Source organism: Hoplias malabaricus, chromosome 13 (genome assembly GCF_029633855.1).
Source record: "Hoplias malabaricus isolate fHopMal1 chromosome 13, fHopMal1.hap1, whole genome shotgun sequence".
In the NCBI taxonomy this organism is placed as follows: Eukaryota; Metazoa; Chordata; class Actinopteri; order Characiformes; family Erythrinidae; genus Hoplias; species Hoplias malabaricus.
Window position 1 is genome coordinate 31336188 of NC_089812.1, and position 18399 is coordinate 31354586.

Genomic DNA, 18399 nt, shown 5'->3' on the forward strand with positions numbered 1-18399 from the left:
ACACATTTTTTTAATATAGTCTAGTATTAAAATGTCTACTTTTCAGCTTTCATTCATTTTGAACCAGATGTTCTAAGGAGCCCAAGGCATAATCCAAGTTTGCATGTGAATTAAGTCTATTTGCAGTTATTTTTCTTAAAACCACTGTAAGAGAAATAACTGTTTAACTCTAAGAAATAAAACTAGCTGAAAAATGGTCATGTAAATGTGAACGAGGAGAGGTTTTGGTACATAAAATCACATAGGCCTAGGCCTCATGAGCAGGCCTTGTCATTTAAGGTGGAACGGTATGTTTGAGGGAGAATAACGACTGTTGTTTGTACGTGGCTAGAGTTCAGCTTGTCTGTAAGTTTTTAATTCACTGTTTGAATTACCACAGAAACTCATTTGTAACTCGAGCTGTTTGATTGTGTAGCACTTTCGGTAATGTAGTTAGCTTAGCTAGCGCTAGCCGTCTCCGGAATTCGAAGACATTTCCACATTAAGTGATCCCAAACAGCAAAAATAAGTCCATATTAACCACCTATGGAGCAGCAATAGGGCTTTTCAATGTTAGGAGTTGTCTCCGTTTTGTAAAAAAAAGTCTAAATGCCTTTGCCATTAGCACAGAGAGAGAGAGAGAAACTAGCAAACCGGACCGACACACTACACGTAAACACATTAGACCGGTTTCGAAAACGCAAACAGACTAGAGAGCTAGTGAATGCTGAGGAAACATCTTCTGAATTTTATAAAAAAGTGTCTTTTGAATACAATCGTGAAGTACTCAAAAATGTAGGTGAGTTTCAGCAATGTTTCTACAGATGTATGAATTTCCCACTTTGTAGAAATACACAAAGAATTCCCTCTTCATGTGAACAAGAAAGACTTTGACTATCTGTGTTAGTATCTATATTATTCAGTTAAATAAAATATTTGGTTTCGCAAATCCCCAGCAGGGCCAAAATGACAGAGTGAGAACGAAATTTAATTAAAGTGCACAGTTGAGTTTTGTGTTCCGACAGCTTGTTTGACTTTAATAATTCACAGTTTGTAAGGTCCTGGAGATGTGACAGCTTTGGGCAGCAGAGACCTGTGAGGTAATGGGCAGATCTCGGATTGTCGGGACGAAACTGAGCCTCTGGTGATGTGTAACAGTGAGCGGTATCTCTAGTAGGGGGAACAGAGCTGTGCCAGATCTTTGGACCTGCTTGACAACACATGCCCTACTGAGAGCTCCACGGCCACCGAGTTCCTGGAAATGATGAGATGGGGTTAAACCAAGGTGAGAGAAAAAGAGTCTAGTCGCCCAGACCACAGAGATGTTGTGATAAAACTGGTGGATTAATAGGTTGGTAATCTCCATAATGAGAGGGATGTCCCCATGTTGGCAACCATGGCCTTATGGGTAAAGAAGCTTGCTTGGCACTGGAAGCTCTATGCCTGAAGTGTCCTGGAGCAGGGCACCCAAACCCAAAATGCTCTCTGGGTGATGAGGGTGGCTGTCCGATGCTCCAGATGTGTTCACTGCCCCCAATGTTCCCCTAGTGTGAGTGTGTGTCATTGCCATTGATGTATTAAAGACAGAGGTCAAATTTAATTCTACAATGACCATAAAGCATGATTTCACATTTCATGTCTACAAACCTGCTGCGTTGTATCATACATCAAAGCAGTCACTCTGAAACACTGCTAATAATCAGTGCTGTAAATGTATGCTGTGCTGTGACACAAATGATTAATGCAAAATCTAGTTCACTTCTATTAGTCCAATGTTAAGGACATGGGCTGTGCTTAAAGGATGTTTTAAAGGGGACATATTATACCCCTTCTTCCAAGTTACCAGAGTTCCCTTGGGTCTTAATAAAACATCTGTAAAATGATTTGGTTAAAATACCACAAAGATCAAACAACACAGCAGTTTGTTATCCTTTCTTAACAGCCCTGTTCAAATCAACTGATTTTATCCTCTGTAGAGAACAAGACAGGCTTTTTAACCTCTTTCACTTTGTTTTCTTTCTTCTATGTTCTCATTTTCTCCATTTTTAATCAATACACAATGCAGCACTCATTGTGTTGTTTTGCTCAGTTTAACCACATATTTGCACTCTCACATATACATGGGTTCAGCTCTGTGATTGGACAGACTCGGGCACAGAGGCTGAACAAACGTGATGTGCCTGCTCTCTACGTAGGAAGCAGGTCAAAATCAGAATATTCTCAGACATGGGCAGATCATAGAAAAAGAACTGGCTTGTTTTATTTCACGGTTTGTAGATTGGTAGATTTCAATTCCCCAAATCATCGTGGTGATTACTGTGGTAAATGGGATTTTAAATAAAATAAATAACCCTTAACAATTACATTTATAATTTACATATGAACTCTATGTTTATATATTTCTATATATGACTACATATATTTATAGTGAAACTACTATGGAAAAATGAAAATCAGGCCAGGGTTTAACCTCAATTTATGACCTAGTGTATTTTGATTTTATGCTTCTTGTTGCTGCTTTATCTGTGGAATTAGTGCAACCTCTGGGTTTGTTATATTGCTCTAATAGTAATTTGCGTATTGTACTTTATTATTGTTCTGGTGCTTTTATGGCAATGAGTCATAGATTCCAGATGGTTAGGTGAAGCATAAACACACACATCTATTGTAAAGCCTTGCATGCACAATACATTGTAGCCACGGTGCTAATATACATATGAATTAAATTATTCTTGGATGATTTTACTCCAAAATGATAGCAAAATGTCTATAGCAAACTGTCTAATAGCACTTGTACTTATGTACAATTTACTAGATCTCTACTGTGCCATATATTTATTGTGTTATTAGCTTTACTTTGGCTTGGGGTATTTGGTAGCAGTAGGTCTGAGTTACAGACCGATAATTCATAGACATTGCTGTGTTCAAACCTGAGGTTCTCATTCAGCTCTGACCCTTTGTTCTTCCATAAGGCACTTCCATTTTATTGGGATTTTAACATTTGATGAAAACTGGACAGAGTTGGCTCTCTAAAGCCTTGCTGCGAGCCATGCACTGCCTCCCAGGTTAAAACCCTGAAAAATAAATAGGTTTAATTTATGCAGCACATTGTCAGTACCCAAAGTTGCTATAAAATTCAGAACGAACAAGAACAAAAACACAAAAATACCATAATATAAAATACCCTGATAAACAGGGCCAAACAGGATCTCAAATTTGAGGTCAATCTCAAAAACAAAACTTGCTAAAAACAAGAACAGCACAGTAGGCTACAGCTGCTAGCATTAGCAGACAGGCTAATTTGGGCAACATCAGCAGCAGTGTTAGTGTCCACTAGCCACTGGTGAAGCAAACAGGCTCCCACAGTCACAAACACAGTCAACGGAGTGGCAAATGCAGTAAAAAAAAAAACAGCAGCAACAAATCAGGCCCCACTGGTTAGCATCCCCAGCTATTAGCAGAACAGAAACAACACCAAAACACAAGTAAGACACACAGACAAGTGGCAGTCAAAGAGCGGGGTGCCAGCATACTCTCACCTAGAACTGAGTTCCGACAGAACAACAGTAATTTTTCCTTCCTCAAACACACCGTTCCGCCTTAAAATGTTGTGAACGAGTGAGTGTTGTCACCTCATTCGCTTTCCTGCAATGTTCTAAATATAATGATGGGAAGCAGCAGTAGAATTTGACTTGACATACACATGCTCTTAGGGCAGCTTTTAATCAGTTTTTAATCATATTACAAAAGCAGGGACATCAACAGTCTTACTGGTACGATATGGCATTACCTGCCCAACCTGGAAATCAACCCCTGGTCTGCCATGTGTAAGGCAGCAGTGTTAGCTACTATGCTACACCAACCGTTTGACTTGATAGCTGCTGAGATTTGTTATAACCTAATGCACGTGCCTCAGTATGTAACCTTACACAGAAATTAAACAATAGCAGCTGGCTAACTGGCCAACTGCATAATACATGAGTTCCTGCTACGTAGATCTCACTGTACCGTCGTTCCCCTGTAACAGTTAAAACTTTTATGACTTTCGTCCTCTCACACTAGATCAGGTGGCCCCCCAACTGAATCAGATCAGAATAGTCACACCCGTCGTTTTCCAAGAACAATGTTCCTCGTGCCTTCGATGCTGAGCTCTCTCTTGAAATCTGAAAATGGGATGGGGTGCCTATTAAACTTTCAGGTCGACTTAATAAGAAAGGTGAGCCTGACACTCTGTTCGTGGTATGAGCTTTTGGTGACAATGAAGCGAGGGGGCCATCAATTATTGAGTGTCAGAGAAACAGATAGGTAAAAGACACTGCGTTGAATGTTTGTTTCTGCAGCTCATTGCCAGCGCAGAAACACACCTGCTAATTGCCACCCTGGTCACGGTAGAAATTTGGCCAACACGGTTTTTCTAGGTCTGTCTTTGCTATGGAGTGGAAAACTGGAAAACTAGGTTTCAAACAGAGTCCAGGGCATTGTTCAAGTTCAAAACTCAGGTGCCGACAAGCCCCTACCATTTGTTTTTCCATATGACTCTTCCACCTCCTTTCAGAAATGCTGAATGCTTGGCCCATGCATTCTGATCTATCTGATCTATCTATCTGATACAGTTTACAGTCAACAGTATCAAAGTTGGGCCAATGATACAGTCCTGGAAAAGTACAGTAGGGTTTATAGTCATTGTAAATGTTTATCGTGAACAGTAAGCTGGTGAACTTCTTTGTACTCTGACACTCAGACTTGTGCCAGTTGCAAGCAATGCGTTCTCCTACAACTGTTTTGCTATTATCTTGTTCAGTTTAGCGTTATCTGATATGCTGGAATCAAAAGTGACATCAGAGACTAGCTCAGGCGTACCCAATGAACCAAAGTATCTGACCGGTCTCTTTTAACAGAGTCGAACTGCAAATTCAACCGATTGACATTTCCTCCAACAAGCATCTTTTCCAAATTCTCATGGTAATGTAGACAAATCAGAGACATTTTAAAGACAACGGTCTGGTCAAAAAACGTAATTACAGAGTCAGTGAAACAATTCTTTCTTTTTAGCTTTGCTATGAGGCTAATGTTTGCTTAAATTACATGTTCCCTAAATCATTATAAATCAGCTTCAAATGATTATACTGCTGTGAGTCCAAGCCAAGCCATCTCTAAGGTGCAAGTTCCTGAGTCTCTGAGGTGCCTCTGAGGTGAGAGTCCAAGACAAGTCTTGAGAATCTGAGGTGCATGTCTGAGTCGGAGTCTCTGTGGTGTAAGTCCAAGTTATGGCTGTGCCCCATAACTATGTCATGCAGTTACCCATAATATAGCATGCATTCTTTACATGAGTCGTTTAGGCACAGCGAAGTATGGTGGAATGTGGTTTTGAAGTGGAGGAGTTAGCTTCAAACGAAAGGGACTGACCTCAGTCGTGTGGAGGTGGTTTGGTTGCTAAATATCAGATGCACAATAAAGAATGGTATTATATAAGAAATGAAAGAAGCCTATAACAACAGAAGGGGGAAACACAACTAATCTGTTTCACCACCTTGAGTAGAAGCACCTGGTTGAGGACGAGGACGAGGAAACTCTAAAAATGCCGTTAGAAGACTTCAACAGCCAATGAGCTCTAACCCAAGCAGATAAACTACGCTGATGTGGAAAAGTAACTATTCTGTATTTGTTTTGTTATTTACTGTGAAGCTTTGTTACTTTTTGTATAATTGTTTACGTTTGCTGTTTATAAGCACACACTACATTTCCTGCGCTTTGGTTGTGGGGCAAGTTATTGTTGTATACAGAATAAGCAAATGTTTACTCATTAATATTAATATAATATTTATTTTGTTGCAGAGCGGCATGGTGGTAGTGTCGCAGTCGCACAGCTCCAGGAACTGTCTGTGAGGAGTGTGGTGTGTTCTCCCTGTGTCCGCATGGGTTTCCTCCGGGTGACTGTCTGTGAGGAGTGTGGTGTGTTCTCCCTGTGTCTGTGTGGGTTTCCTCCGGGTGACTGTCTGTGAGGAGTGTGGTGTGTTCTCCCTGTGTCCGCGTGGGTTTCCTCTGGGTGCTCCAGTTTCCTCCGGGTGCTCCGGTTTCCTCCCACAGTCCAAAACCACACGTTTGTAGGTGGATTGGTGACTCAAAGGTGTCCGTAGGTGTTAGTCACTGAGGTGAGTCAAAACAAATTCTGAATCTCTGAGATGTAGTCCAAGAGCTTTTAAGGAGCCCTGCCAATTCTGGAGTCTCTGAGGTGTGAATCAAAGTCTGAGGTGCAGTTCTGAGACAGGTTGTGTCTTTTAAACATTTTTGGACAGGGTTAATCCTAGACTATTGTGCAGTGAATTTCTGCATAACCTTGTGTAGACTTTCTTGACACTGTATGATAAACTGTTAACTCTAACACATGGACAACATTCATCCATTTTATTTTTAGCACGATTTTAGTGTCCAAAACCACTGCCTTTTTAAGCGTAGTTAAGAAGCCGATGCTGTTTGAAAGAAATGTGTGATACAGTTTGACTAATTTGATAATTATGACACTAACATGGCAGCTCCAGTCTTCTATTGTTTGTTGGTAAAGATACTTTAGATTTCTTGATTCAGTGTAAGACTACGCAAGCAGATTTGAGCCCCTAAGCCTGTCTTGGTTAACTGACTACAGTAAGAGGGACGTTTTTCACTCAGTCACACAATAGTTTTATATGAATGAGACCTTGTTACTATTTACAGAGTCTGTCTAAAACTGATACTTATATTTCATTATTTTTTTCTGTGTTTCCCCCTCCATCTCTCTGTCCCTGTTTCACTCATGTTTCTGCTGCATGCTGCAGACTGTCTCTACAATGAGAAATAATATCGCAGAGTCACGGCATGCCCTTGTCACATGACACTGGCTCTACTGTCCGAGGAGTCAGCCTGGGCATGCCGTCTCTCCTTTCTTTCCTGTTTACGAGCCATGGATCTTGACCCCTCAGGGGTCATGGCTCTGTTGTCTCTTAAGACTACAGCTACTGCAGTGGGTTCCCTGACCTCTTACACCGTCGGCCCGTCGCACAAAATGGGGTTAAACACACCTTTCAAAGTCTTTTTTTATTCATTTATTCATTTATTGTGTTCATTCATTTACTGCTTTATTTATTAGCAATTCAGATATGGGTCTCAGTACAGAAGGAGGAAAAACAAATAGCTGACCGATAAGGAGCGGTGTTACTGACATGTAGTGATTTCATTTAACAGAAATTTTACACAATGTGCAGGTTAATATATCTGTATCTTCTCATTATCTATAAGCGCTTATCCAGTTCAGGGTCGCGGTGGGTCCAGAGCCTACCTGGAATCATTGGGCACAAGGCAGGAATACACCCTGGAGGGGGCGCCAGTCCTTCACAGGGCAACAAAGACACACACACACTCACACCTATGGACACTTTTGAGTCGCCAATCCCCCTACCAACGTGTGTTTTTAGACTGTGGGAGGTAACCGGAGCACCCGGAGGAAACCCACGCAGACACAGAGAGAACACACCAACTCCTCACAGACAGTCACCCGGAGGAAACCCACGCAGACACAGGGAGAACACACCAACTCCTCACAGACAGTCACCCGGAGGAAACCCACGCAGACACAGAGAGAACACACCAACTCCTCACAGACAGTCACCCGGAGGAAACCCACGCAGACACAGGGAGAACACACCAACTCCTCACAGACAGTCACCCGGAGGAAACCCACGCAGACACAGAGAGAACACACCAACTCCTCACAGACAGTCACCCGGAGGAAACCCACGCAGACACAGGGAGAACACACCACACTCCTCACAGACAGTCACCCGGAGGAAACCCACGCAGACACAGGGAGAACACACCAAAGTCCTCACAGACAGTCACCCGGAGGAAACCCACGCAGACACAGGGAGAACACACCACACTCCTCACAGACAGTCACCCGGAGGAAACCCACGCAGACACAGGGAGAACACACCAACTCCTCACAGACAGTCACCCGGAGGAAACCCACGCAGACACAGGGAGAACACACCACACTCCTCACAGACAGTCACCCGGAGGAAACCCACGCAGACACAGAGAGAACACACCAAACTCCTCACAGACAGTCACCCGGAGGAAACCCACGCAGACACAGGGAGAACACACCACACTCCTCACAGACAGTCACCCGGAGGAAACCCACGCAGACACAGAGAGAACACACCACACTCCTCACAGACAGTCACCCGAAGGAAACCCACGCAGACACAGGGAGAACACACCAACTCCTCACAGACAGTCACCCGGAGGAAACCCACGCAGACACAGGGAGAACAAACCACACTCCTCACAGACAGTCACCCGGAGGAAACCCACGCAGACACGGGGAGAACACACCACACTCCTCACAGACAGTCACCCGGAGGAAACCCACGCAGACACGGGGAGAACACACCACACTCCTCACAGATAGTCACCCGGAGGAAACCCACGCAGACACAGGGAGAACACACCACACTCCTCACAGACAGTCACCTGGAGGAAACCCATGAGGACACAGGGAGAACACACCACACTCCTCACAGACAGTCACCCGGAGGAAATAGAACCCACAACCTCCAGGCCCCTGGAGCTGTGTGACTGTGACACTACCTGCTACACCACCGTGCCGCCCCACCAGGTTAATATAAAAGGTATAAAAGTATTATTCACCGAAGCTCAATCTTTGCAAGCAAAAATAGATCTTTACTAATCACTTTATGCTAAATTCCATGAGAGAATTGTCGAATAGTTCAAACAGAATGCTTTTCAGTGCAAACTTGAAGAGAAAATAGGTCCACTGTACGAAATTTTGAAAAGATTCAGTAGATCTGAAGAAATACCAGTGCGTGAAGACTACAGCTGGTGACCTATGTTTAATGTACGTGACCTTTGAGCCCTCAGATGACACTGCATGAGAAATGGTCATGATATATTGATAAATATTGCCAAATGGGCTTGGGAGTTATTCATATGTATATAAAATGAGTAGAGCAAAAATGAGATTCTATTTTGCAAACTGTAACCTTATGTCCATTATGTGGCTCCTATTTCCTAATCTTCTAATGCATTCATGCTGTGTGTAAGCTTTTGCACTTTTATAGACCTTTAGACCTGTGTACGCTTTATGGGCAGCAATAACTTTTTCCTTCTTTTTAAGCAAAATGGACATTGTTGTAATGCCTGTGATGTAAGATGAGATAAAAGTTTACCAGATAGATAGATAGATAGATAGACAGATAGATAGATAGATGAAGAGCATTTAGTGGGTACGGGGCGGAGCAAGGGTCTACTCACAGACGTTCCAAGTATATTTGGGACACCAAAACACACATGTGGTATAATAACCGCACAGCAAATGATAGTACACATTATAATGACTATCATTACATCATGCTATGACTTGAAAGAAGTGATGACTGTGTGGGTGTGACTCAAAGATTAGGTGTCATGGAAAATGATATGTCTTTGATCCAATACACTCCCCTGGCTGTTCCCTGTTTGAACATTTCATTTTAAATATTTTTTTTCTAAATTAATCAAGTCTGATGTGCACTGACCGATTGTTTTTCTATTTTTTCTGTTTTTGGTGGTTTCTCTGGCTTGGAAAACCTGCTGAGGCATAAGGCAGCATCTGACTGGTCAATGAAACTCCACACTGTATACTGAGGACTCCCCGTATGCCGGCTCTGACCTGATTTATATCACTAAAAACATAAAACATAAATGTAATTATTACAGATTTGTGTATTTAGGACCCAGTCGGAGCCTGGTGCTCCATTGAAAGCAGTTATGAAGGAGAAATAAGTCTTTCAGGATAAAATACAGCAGAGAATGTTAATATTTACATTAAACTGTCACTATAGCTGCATATATATGTATATATATATAGTATTGTTTGCACATGGACAATTCATACAAATTTAGTAGTGCACGACTACTGACGTGCAGACTGACCAATTAAATGTTTACAGAGAAGGTTATCGACCAATAACGATAGCTCTACAGTCAGACCGTCCAATCAGAAGATTTTAGGCGACTTCACCACGCCCCCTTCTCACTCAAGCGAACCAATCGGAGTAGGGGAGGGCGGGACTAGTTTGTGAACGAAGCGCTTCTCGAAGTTCTATGTAAGCTCTAGAAAAACAAAATCCCGGACGTTTGTGAAATTCCGCCCGGACATTTTTTTAAGTCTAAAAAAGAGGACATGTCCGGGTAAAAGAGGACGTCTGGTCACCCTATACAAATTATTTGAACACTAGTTAAGATTTGGTATTTTTGCTCTTGGTGTACTTACAGTTGCAGAGTGCAACTCACTTTTATAACACAGTCCTGAAATCAAGTTGGAGGGGGTGGGAAGGGGGCGGGGGTGTTATCCCACTCTCCTCCAAAAGTTACATAGTGCAGCCCCTGTAGTGCTGAGCTCAGAATAGCCACTACAGAGTCTCTATTCTCCATTTCACCGGTAAGTGGAGGATCACAATTATTTTGAAGCTGTAATTTTGAGGTAAAAAAAAATAAATCCTTTAAAGTTCCTCAACCAGTAGCTTGTTGCTACGTCACAGTAACAAACTCCATTCACTCACTGCCCAGCTTGGCTAAAACCCAGCTCACTGGCCTGCTGACTAAACTACTGGATGGATTTACTTCTGCTCAAAATACACTTGATCCAACCCTGTGTGCTCGGTTTTCTGCAACAAGCTGTAAATCCACCCGAAGCTTGTTGTTTATGTATGCCCTTTCAGATTAAACATAACATTGTTTATATATATACATATATATCATTTTTATTTTTTTATTTTTACATCATTTTGTGTTGAATACACCATTCGTTTCTGTCAATCACTGTCTTCATTTATTACAAGAAAAAATACATAAAACATATACTTCTCTTCACTGTTATATAAATATAACATGTAAATGTAAAAGTGTACAATATAAATATGATTTGAGAAAAGTGTAAGTAAGTAAATCTATTTAAGATAAATCACACAAACTCAGTACTTTTGATTTTAAGGATGTTAATAGATGGATGTTTGCGAAGAGGACTTGCGTAGGTCAAAGGAAAAAACAAGTGTACTGATTAAACATAGTGAAAATGAAAATGTGGAAGAAAGAAAACAGAGCCAAACGGACTAAAAGCCAGTATATCTGCTCCTTGCCCCTCATTCCTGGGGGCCTCGTGTTTGAAAGAACACAGGCTCATTCTCAACTGTGGCTCAAACTGTTCATTCTCAACAGGGCTGTTTAGACAGAGTGAGAAAATTTGCTGCGTTCTTTGACCAAAGCATTTCAGAGACATTTTATTAGGACTCTAGGGAACTGTGTTAACTCTTAGGGAACTGAGAGTATAACCACATCCAATATCATCCATCAGGCTTCAAATTAATGCTTGTATGACACTTATTTTTTTTTTTTTTAATCTTTTAATTTAAAACTAAATGCTAAACTGCAGAGTCGATGATGTGATCACAGCGTGAAACGACGTTTTCAGGAATTAAAATGAATTTGCACAGTTCCTCATTGGTATTCTCCAGTACTTCGGTGTAGTGTATAAAAAGCTTTCATCTTTAATATCTCATCACAATGCAAATGTATTTAAATTCAGTGTAGAATTTTGTAATTTGTAGCATTTGGCAAATTCAGTGCCAGTGGGCTGTTATTGTGATCTAAATCCGTGAAGCACAATACTGCACAGTGTTCTGTGGAGAACTAATTGCACTAATTCTACATTCAGAATTTGATTGCTAGTCTGTTAATGACAGAGTCCTTGAGGATATGCCTTGCTTAGTAAAAATGACACCAAAACCCAGTAAAAAAACACTATTCATTAGCCTTGGGATGAATCGTAGTGGCGTTTGTGGCCCAGAACGTGTCGTCCAACATCAGATCTTCAGAGCGAACGTCAAGTATCTACTGAAAACCTTACCAAAATGTTGAAGGTGTTGCTGCTGCCAATGGGGACCTATTAAACTTTCGGGACAAATGATGGGTGAGTAGGAACATTCGTAGATACCAAATCACTATATCAACAATAAGGCGTGTATTTGAAATCACAGGTCAAAGATCCAAGAAAATCCCATGTGCTGTCCTATAAAGACAAGTAATTTAAGCAAAATATAATAAGGTGTGACTCCCAGCCACAGAGAATGGTGGCATTGCTGGGTACGGGATGAGGACTGCCAACTTTCTTTAATAAAAGGTCATTAAATCATTGTTATCACACTTCTGTCAGTGCTTTCTTGAGTTTATCCTCCATCTGGGAAACTGGAATATGTCTTTGGCTGTGATTCTGTGTCCAACTGTGTGCTTGTCTCTGTGTGTTATTCCATTGTAGAGAATATAAACTAAAGATCTTCCTTCTAGCTTGGAATTATTGCAGTACTGTCTTGAAGCTCTATATTTCCTTACTAGCAATTACTATAACGATAGCAGAGTCTCGTTCAGCACTGACAAGGCTGTATTTTGATAGGAATAATGGCTTCACGCTCTTTACATTATTGACAATAATTTGATAACTTTTGAGGTTTATTTATTTAATTTTGGTGAGATTTTACAAATGGTTTCTGGTTGCGATTCAGCCCTATCTCCATAGTGTAAATACCACTTAAACAAGTAGCCGCCAGCACAATTGCAGGTTTGAGCTCATCCTGTGGGTGATCGTCACTTGAACTTACTTATAACACTTATCAGTCAAGGTCAGTCTCTCCGGTTTCCACACCACTTAGCCTTTAATACTGTGTTTCCTGACCACGTCACCTTACGCTGTGACTGGCCGTGCTTCGGCGCCGCTTCGTGTGTTTTTAGTTACTGCTGTAAACACTACCAGTTTAGGTCCCTTCAGTATATTCAGGTGACAGTGCCATTACTTTTTTTCCTCAAAGGGCCCTTATCATGGATACATTAAATGAATGGGTGTGAGTCAGAGAGCAGATGAATTAATGTGTGGGTTATCAGCTAAATCCACAAGGTGTTCAAAGACTGACAATTCATTTACATATATCTGACTACTCAGCCTGTAGTAGCTTAGCTGTGCTGTTGTTTGAAAGACATAATATAAGGTAACGATTTAAAACAGAGCTGTTTAAATCAGTCAGCTGTTTATAACACACCGAACCAAATTCATTCACCCAACGTGGACACCACACCACACTCCTCACAGACAGTCACCCGGAGGAAACCCACGCAGACACAGAGAGAACACACCACACAGACAGTCACCAGGAGGAAACCCACGCAGACACAGGGAAAACACACCACACTCCTCACAGACAGTCACCCGGAGCGGAAATCGAACCCACAACCTCCAGGTCCCTGGAGCTGTGTGACTGTGACACTACCTGCTGCATCACCGTGCTCTTTACTGTTTAACCATGCTTTAGCTGCTTGGTTAAACTCCATGCATTATTCTACAGTGCAGTGTTCAATATTTAACCACTACTATGTTTAAAAAAACCCTCAAAGACAATGGTTAGAATGTTTAAACATTTATTTATTTATTTATTTATTTAAGTACTTAAGTAAGTTCATGTACTCTGTGTTAGTTATACATTTGGGAGATGCTTTTTGCAGTCCTGTCTTTGCATGTATTTAAAAACCAAATATAAATTGTGCTCTTTGTCTTGTGACCAGGGGATTCCAGAATGAAATGAGGAAAAACAGGGATTGATGAACTGAGCTGAAATCCAGGTGAGATTCAGGAGCAGGCAGCGACAGGTTGTTCAGGAGAGAACCATGGCTTGGAATTCTGTTGGAGAGGAAACACACGTTTGTTTAATGAGAGAGGTACATAGTTTATATCAACATTACTGAACTGATCTGTGTGTTGTAGCTAATATAAGCTCCACTTTTTAAAGACTTTTATAGGGTTCCATTTGTGAAGGATTATTATAGTATCAAATAACTATTTGAACTATAGTAAAAATGGTTTTATTCAGCATCAGAAGGGTCCTGCAAATAATATTAACCAAAGAATCTTTATGTATTACTGTAAAGAACCTTTCTTGCTAATGACGGAAGCTAGTGCTAGCTAGCTAACTAGCTAGCTAGCTAATGTGCAAACTAGAATTAATAGAGTTTTCCACCAAAATATGAATCTCAAACGCATTTGTCACTAATTTTAAACACTTGCCATTGATTGGCCTTTAAGTAAAATGAGCATCTTATAAAAACTCATTTGTACCTTTCTCAGTAACCTTTCTAAATGCTAAGATTTCAGCTTTTCTTACAGTATTTCTATAATAGTGCCTGCATGTAGAGTTGGAATAGGGTTGCCTTGTTACTTTGGAAGAACATGCCATAAGCTGATGAGTGTGTTAGGAGAAGTATGAATACAGAGGTCATTTTTGGTTGTTTTTAAGTTTTTGAACTGAATAATCCACCATTAATTCACCATTATCCCAGTCCTGGTTTTTCAAGACTAATTACCTTAAGAAAACCAGAAAGAAAATGTAAACTCTAATTCACGATACATGAATAATGCACCTGATATGAGCTTTAGCGAAGGTTTGCTTAGCTTTTAAATAAGCCTTTACACTCATTTAATCTTTTTCCACTGGTTTGAGTTCACCTAATTTCATCCTGGATTCAGCAATAACAGACTACCTATAGAAACATGGGATGCATCAAACAAAGGCTTGTAATCCATTCTTTTTATAGTAGATGGTAATAAAACTCACCCTCTGCTCCGATTTTGCCATCGTTGTCATCGTCAGCAGCTGAGAGGAAGGTCTTGGTCTCTTTGTCGGTCAGCACGCGAGCTCCAGGGGTAAACCTCTGCAGGAAGAATCTACAAACACAATCACAATCGTGTCGTTACTTTGTGGTTCTTTATAGAAACTCTGTGACAGGTGTCTAATAGACAGCAAAAGCAACGATAATGAATTTGGGAGAGCTTTAGACTCGATGATGGAACGGTTGAAAAAATCAGGTGCTGGTTTTGGATGATTTGGATGTGAATAACAACAAACGGCACTCTAGAGGCCACAGTTCCACTGCTCCGCAGCCAAAAGGGCTTTACACCCACGAGCTAATGAATTAACACTGGGCATGCTATCTTTCCAGTTCTGCCATTCTTCCTATTACACCAGTCAATGCTTTTCTGGTTTATGTGCTAAACTGAATATTAATGTCAGCAATGTGTACAGCCAAATTCATTTGTAGCATGAACGTTCACATATATTAGGCTACTATTTATATATATATACAATATAGGGAATGATGTAGCTATTTTGTCATCTAGAAAATATAGAAATCCTGTGTAAGTTCTTACTTGAGCTCGTCCTCTTCAATGAAGCCACTGGCATCGTTGTCCAGAATGCCAAAAACAGCCTTCACCTCTTGGGGACTTTTCTTAGTTAGACCACACAGCTGGAAGAACTTCTTGTGATTGAAGGAATCAGGTGCTTTGGGGGACAGAAAATAAATAAATAACAGTCAGACAACAACACATTGTGTGTGTATACTGTACTTTACGCATAACCCTAACCCTAGTGTACACCTAAAGTCCATTTTTGTGCTGAGATTTAGCATGTCGTCTCTGTCCAAAGGAAAAACACCAACAACATCTGACTCAGTTTTTCTGTCACTCCATTAATTTTTGTGTAAACCGACATGGAAGCACTGGGCAGACACCAGGAAAACACCTTTGATAGTGTCTGTTTGGGAGGAAGAACCCTGGAGCTGTGTGAAAGTGGCCCTGCCACTTTTGGCTCCACTGTAATGACTTCATTTACCCTCAAGACATCTTTGCATTGTGTGAAACTCTCATGAAGAACCACCCAATGCATTTTTTTAATTACTTGTTTACATTAATTTACATTGAAGGTAAAATAGGCTTCTTCTGTATTCTCTAAATACGAGATTCCTGGAAGAACCTTTAGAAGTTCTTCAGAGTGTCACACACTAAAGTGGGACCCTTAAAGGTGCATCCAGGATGTTTTTAATTTATATTTTTTTAATTACTTTATTAAAGAGATTAGAGGAAACCCACCTGTCATTAAAATGCTATTAAAACAGGTTTAGATCTTAATAAAAATGACAAACACATAAAGAGTCCTAGTTGAAGCTGTTTTAAAGATGGCGGCGAGGCCAGTTATTATAATGAGCAGAGTAACGTTAGCTTTACTGCTGTAATGTTACAGGGCTTTTTATCCAGGGATTGCCCACATTTAGGCCATTAGCAACTGCACCCATTGCAAAATTGTTAGCACTAATGAAAGAGCACCAGCCAACTGATATGGCCTGAGGGACATGGATACCTTGGCAGTCCTTGATAGCACTGGCGATGGCATCAGCGGAAAGGATAGATGAGAGCGACATAGTCCTGAGGAACAACAATAGTGAATAATTAACACATCTCCAATATCGATATATTGAACAAATATCAGTATAAAGTCAGCCCTGTTGAGCTCTACGTCTTCATAAGTCCTTTAAAAAAGCACAGGAAACAGTTTAGGTCAAATATTAAAACGAGAACACAGTGGACACAGCGTGAGAGAGAGAGCTGAAAGCTGACAGTGACACGGAGAGAGCGATAGGGGGCGCTACAAGAGACTGAACGGTGGACTACAGGTATTACTGCATTCGTAGCATCCTCACAGAACCTGATAGATAGATAGATCTATCGAAAATGAATAGAACGACGTCTTGTAACACTTCAGAGTGTGAATATTTAATTTGAGACATTTTAAGCAAATGAAAAGGAAGAAAAGCGAGATATGTGTGAAAACATATAAAAGCAAGAAATACGTGCTCAATCAAAGGCAAATACGAGACAACACAAAACATACAAGCCAGCAAACTATAAAAAAAGAGGAAACAGAAATCAACTGAATTTTTAAAAATCAGTAAAATAAATAAAAAATAATAATAAAAAATCAAAACGGAAAAAAGAAAGAAAACAAACTAGATACGATGCGATGAATGAAAATAGTCAAAGAAAACAGGAAAAAGAAGAGAGAAATAATAGATGAATCCCAGTAAACAATTAGCCGTTGATTCAACGTTGAAATAACGTAATGACTGCCGTCTAATCAACGTTCTCTTACGGTTGAAAATGAAAGTTGAAAAGACGTCCAAACACAGACATTGAAAAGACGACTATTAGACGTATTTACCGCGACCCTGGACTGGATAAGCGGTTACAGATAATGAATGAATGAATTAGACGTATTTTGGACGTCAATTGACGTTATTAATTTGTCCCGAAATAAATTACTTGTATAAAACGCATTTTGGACGTCCACTGACGTTATCGATTGGTCACCACTTAACTAACTTATTAAGATGGATTTTGGACGTTCATTGACGTTTAAAATATGTCATTGACGGACAGACTACTTTTAGACCTATTTTAAACGTCTATGGACGTTCCTTGTTTACTGGGATGAAAGTGGGAGAACAATAAAGAAAACACAAAAGAAAAACATTAAAATGTGGAAGTAAATAAAAGAAAGAAAGAAAGAAAGAAAGAAAGTTAGTTCTCAGTGGTCTGTATGTCCCTCTCGGTGTCGGTGCAGTGGGAGTGCAGCGCGGAGGCTGTGTCCCCATTGCTCTCCGCGGTGAAGTGCGCACTTACCCCGAGGTGCAGTAGTAGGTGAGTGGAGTGAAGCAGGTGACGCGGCGGAGAGGGAAGCTGTGTGGTGAGCGCTGTCTGTTACCGGGAGGATTTATAGGCGTCTGATTGCGGTGACAATGGGCGATTCTTAAGTTACCTGTCTGTGGATCAAATTCAAAGAGCAGGCCGAGCTCAGATGTCCTGGCCCTACTAATTAACCTTTACTATTTATATCCAGTGGGAGGCTGGTCCTGGGCGCGTTTTTACCTGGGAATATTAAACAGCAAGTTGTGTTGTCATCTCCTGCAATTTCTTGTCCCTCCCATCTCAGTTCATCATTAACTCAAAAAAAAAAAAACCGCTTACTTCATTTTTTCCTACTGCATCGCCATCTCTTTGAACTCAGCGCCCCCCCCCCCCCCCCACCCCTCCCATCAGCGCTGTTATTGTTATTACGGCTGTATTCATTATGTAACTGGTGAAATGGGGAAATAGTGCCTGGATCAATGAGGGCAGTAAGACTCACTTTGTGTTGTTTGCTTTGTGAACTCCTTTTTATCTGTTATGCCTTTCAAAAGCATGGGTACACACACACATACACACACACACACACATACACACAGATATTCATTCATTCATTCATTATCTGTAACTGCTTATCCAATTCAGGGTCGCGGGGTACACACAGATATCTTATAGAAAATATATAAAATGGCAACACAGTGGTTCTGCAGGTAGTGTCACTGTCACACAGCTTCAGGGTCCTGGGGTTGTGGGATCGATTCCTGCTCTGGGTGACTGTCTGTGAGGAGTGTGGTGTGTTCTCCCTGTGTCTGCGTGGGTTTCCTCCG

General features: G+C 40.9%; 1 protein-coding gene and 1 long non-coding RNA gene across 2 annotated transcripts in view; one reads left to right on the plus strand and one right to left on the minus strand.

Annotated features, from left to right (window-relative positions):
• The first annotated feature begins 265 nt into the window (after nt 1-265).
• Nucleotides 266-18399, plus strand: part of LOC136665446 (uncharacterized) — a 35980-nt gene continuing 17846 nt past the window's right edge. The window contains exons 1-3 of the long non-coding RNA XR_010795244.1: nt 266-345; nt 1030-1264; nt 13624-13776. This is a non-coding gene — a long non-coding RNA (uncharacterized lncRNA). The remainder of the gene's footprint in view (nt 346-1029; nt 1265-13623; nt 13777-18399) is intronic.
• On the minus strand, nt 13599-17879 carry pvalb8 (parvalbumin 8). The gene is made up of 5 exons (XM_066643079.1): nt 17570-17879; nt 16251-16315; nt 15263-15395; nt 14670-14779; nt 13599-13738 (listed from the first exon to the last, which is right to left on the minus strand). The coding sequence occupies exons 2-5, from the start codon at nt 16309-16311 to the stop codon at nt 13713-13715; spliced, it is 330 nt and encodes a 109-aa protein (XP_066499176.1). The 5' UTR covers nt 16312-16315; nt 17570-17879; the 3' UTR covers nt 13599-13712.

Excerpts from the sequence above, each read along its gene's own strand:
- pvalb8 (XM_066643079.1), bottom strand. The coding sequence starts at position 16,311 with ATGTCGCTCTCATCTATCCTTTCCGCTGATGCCATCGCCAGTGCTATC. Across the intron at positions 15,396-16,250 it reads TGCTATCAAGGACTGCCAAG|CACCTGATTCCTTCAATCAC; the intron begins GTATCCATGTCC and ends TGTCCCCCAAAG. Across the intron at positions 14,780-15,262 it reads ATTGAAGAGGACGAGCTCAA|ATTCTTCCTGCAGAGGTTTA; the intron begins GTAAGAACTTAC and ends TTGTGTTTGTAG.